This window comes from Plasmodium gonderi, assembly GCF_002157705.1.
Source record: "Plasmodium gonderi DNA, contig: Pgo-contig_543, whole genome shotgun sequence".
NCBI classification, from domain to species: Eukaryota; Apicomplexa; class Aconoidasida; order Haemosporida; family Plasmodiidae; genus Plasmodium; species Plasmodium gonderi.
In genome coordinates, this window is record NW_021629380.1 from 3,753 (window position 1) to 5,712 (window position 1,960).

At 21.2% G+C, this 1,960-nt stretch overlaps 1 protein-coding gene across 1 annotated transcript; it reads left to right on the top strand.

Moving 5' to 3' along the window:
- Nucleotides 1-489: 489 nt before the first annotated feature.
- Nucleotides 490-1,680, top strand: PGO_003775 (variable surface protein; the record flags this gene model as incomplete). Its single annotated transcript, XM_028691364.1, has 3 exons — nucleotides 490-516; nucleotides 649-1,410; nucleotides 1,513-1,680. 3 exons carry the CDS (start codon nucleotides 490-492, stop codon nucleotides 1,678-1,680), a joined length of 957 nt encoding a protein of 318 aa, XP_028547165.1.
- Nucleotides 1,681-1,960: the final 280 nt, after the last annotated feature.

Genomic DNA, 1,960 nt, shown 5'->3' on the forward strand with positions numbered 1-1,960 from the left:
AATCAAGGAAGTTCATTATTCCTGAATCTTCTATATTTCCTATTGAATTATATTTTTTATTATATTACATTTAAAAAAAAAGAAAATGACATACACACAAGTATATATTAAAGGTAATGTTCTTTATACGCATTATATCAATTTTTTTATAATATGTGTTAAGCAAATTATATAATAATTATATAAAATCTTAGTGTTCTGTAATATATTTCATTTATCAGAGAGAACATTTTTTCAATAATATATTTGCATACTTTTTTCATATTAATATGTGTAAAAAATGTATTATTTTAACCAAATTATTACTAGTATTGTTTATATTAAAATGTAATTCATGAGAACTCTAACTGATGCCAAATTTGTACGAAAATAAAAATTATATCAAATTACATTGTAACTTCATGCATTATGTTTTATAATTTGTATTAGCATATTTGTATGCCAATATATTTTTATCATCGTATATTTTTTTAACGCTTAAATAATATAATGTTGCCCAAGGAGAGTAAAGATGATGTAATTCTGAGTTGTTATAATGCATATTACGGTGTTAAAATTTTTTAAAATTTCAATTTGTATATATATATTTTAAAATAAAAGATAGAGTAATGTATTTATTTACATAGTGGTATATATATTTTTTTTTAGTTTAATTCATTATTTACTGATTTTTCGGAATACCAAAGAATTATGAATAGAAATATAACGAATTATGAACACGTTAATTGGTATAATAAATGTCTGAATTTTAATAACATGTTCTATACTGCCAATATAATGAACAAAGACAATTTATGCATTCAAGCGATGAGATATTTATATAATATATCCAGTGATATCAAAAATCCCCTAAAAGAAAACCACTTTAAATACTTGTATTATTGGATATATAAGCATCACATAAAAGCGGCAAAAGATAGAAACTACATCAAAGAATTCTATAAGGAAATAATTAGGGTATACGAATATGCTGGTATGTATATATATTTTGTAAATTCTTTTAGAGATCTCAATTTTGATAATGAATTGGAACTAATCATAGATATATGTGATATAAGCAAGAAACTTAATGATATAAAATACTCTACTTTTACATCTTGTAATAAAAAAACAAAGTGCGATTGTGCAGACGAATGTGCTGATATATACGTCCGCGGACATAAGATATGTGAGAATAATTGGGATAAACATTTTTGTAAAATATTAAAAAGTTATAAAAATGAATACAATGCATTAAATTTATCAAATGATTGTGATAATCTAAAATTCAAAACATGGCCTTCTGATAATTTTGAGAATATAATATTACCTTCTGCCCAAATTAATAAATCAAAAACTGCTATAATATCATCTTTTCTAATATTAATAATACCTGCTTTTTTATTTATAATTTATAAGGTTAAATACGATGTTGATATATATAATTATATAATAAATCTTTTAAAAAATAAAAAAAAACAAATTATAATAATAATATATTTTTAATACAAAATATTTTTTATTACAAATTAGTTCCTGCCATATAATACATGCTTACATCGTGAAATAAAAGAGATAATAAATAAGTGTCGTGGTCTCAAGAAAGAATGGAGTAAATCAGAAAACTCAGAAATATATAACAATATATGTAGGAATAGTAATTATAATGTCATATATAGTTCCCATTATATTGACGATTAAATATATATTTCATTAAAATTATTTCTTTAAACACATGCGGAATAATGTAATCAAAATATTTTCAGAATTTTTACATCAAATAAATTATGTAAAAAAAAAAATAATTCATAAACAATATAAAATAATAAAAAATAATAATACTTCAATTTAATGAAATAATATTTCAAAGAGTTACCATACTATTTTTGAATTTATATCTGAGGCCACGGCATTAAATTTTTTTTTTATTTGTTTGTTTGAGAGAACTCTTTATATTCACACATAAATTTTTGATATGTTC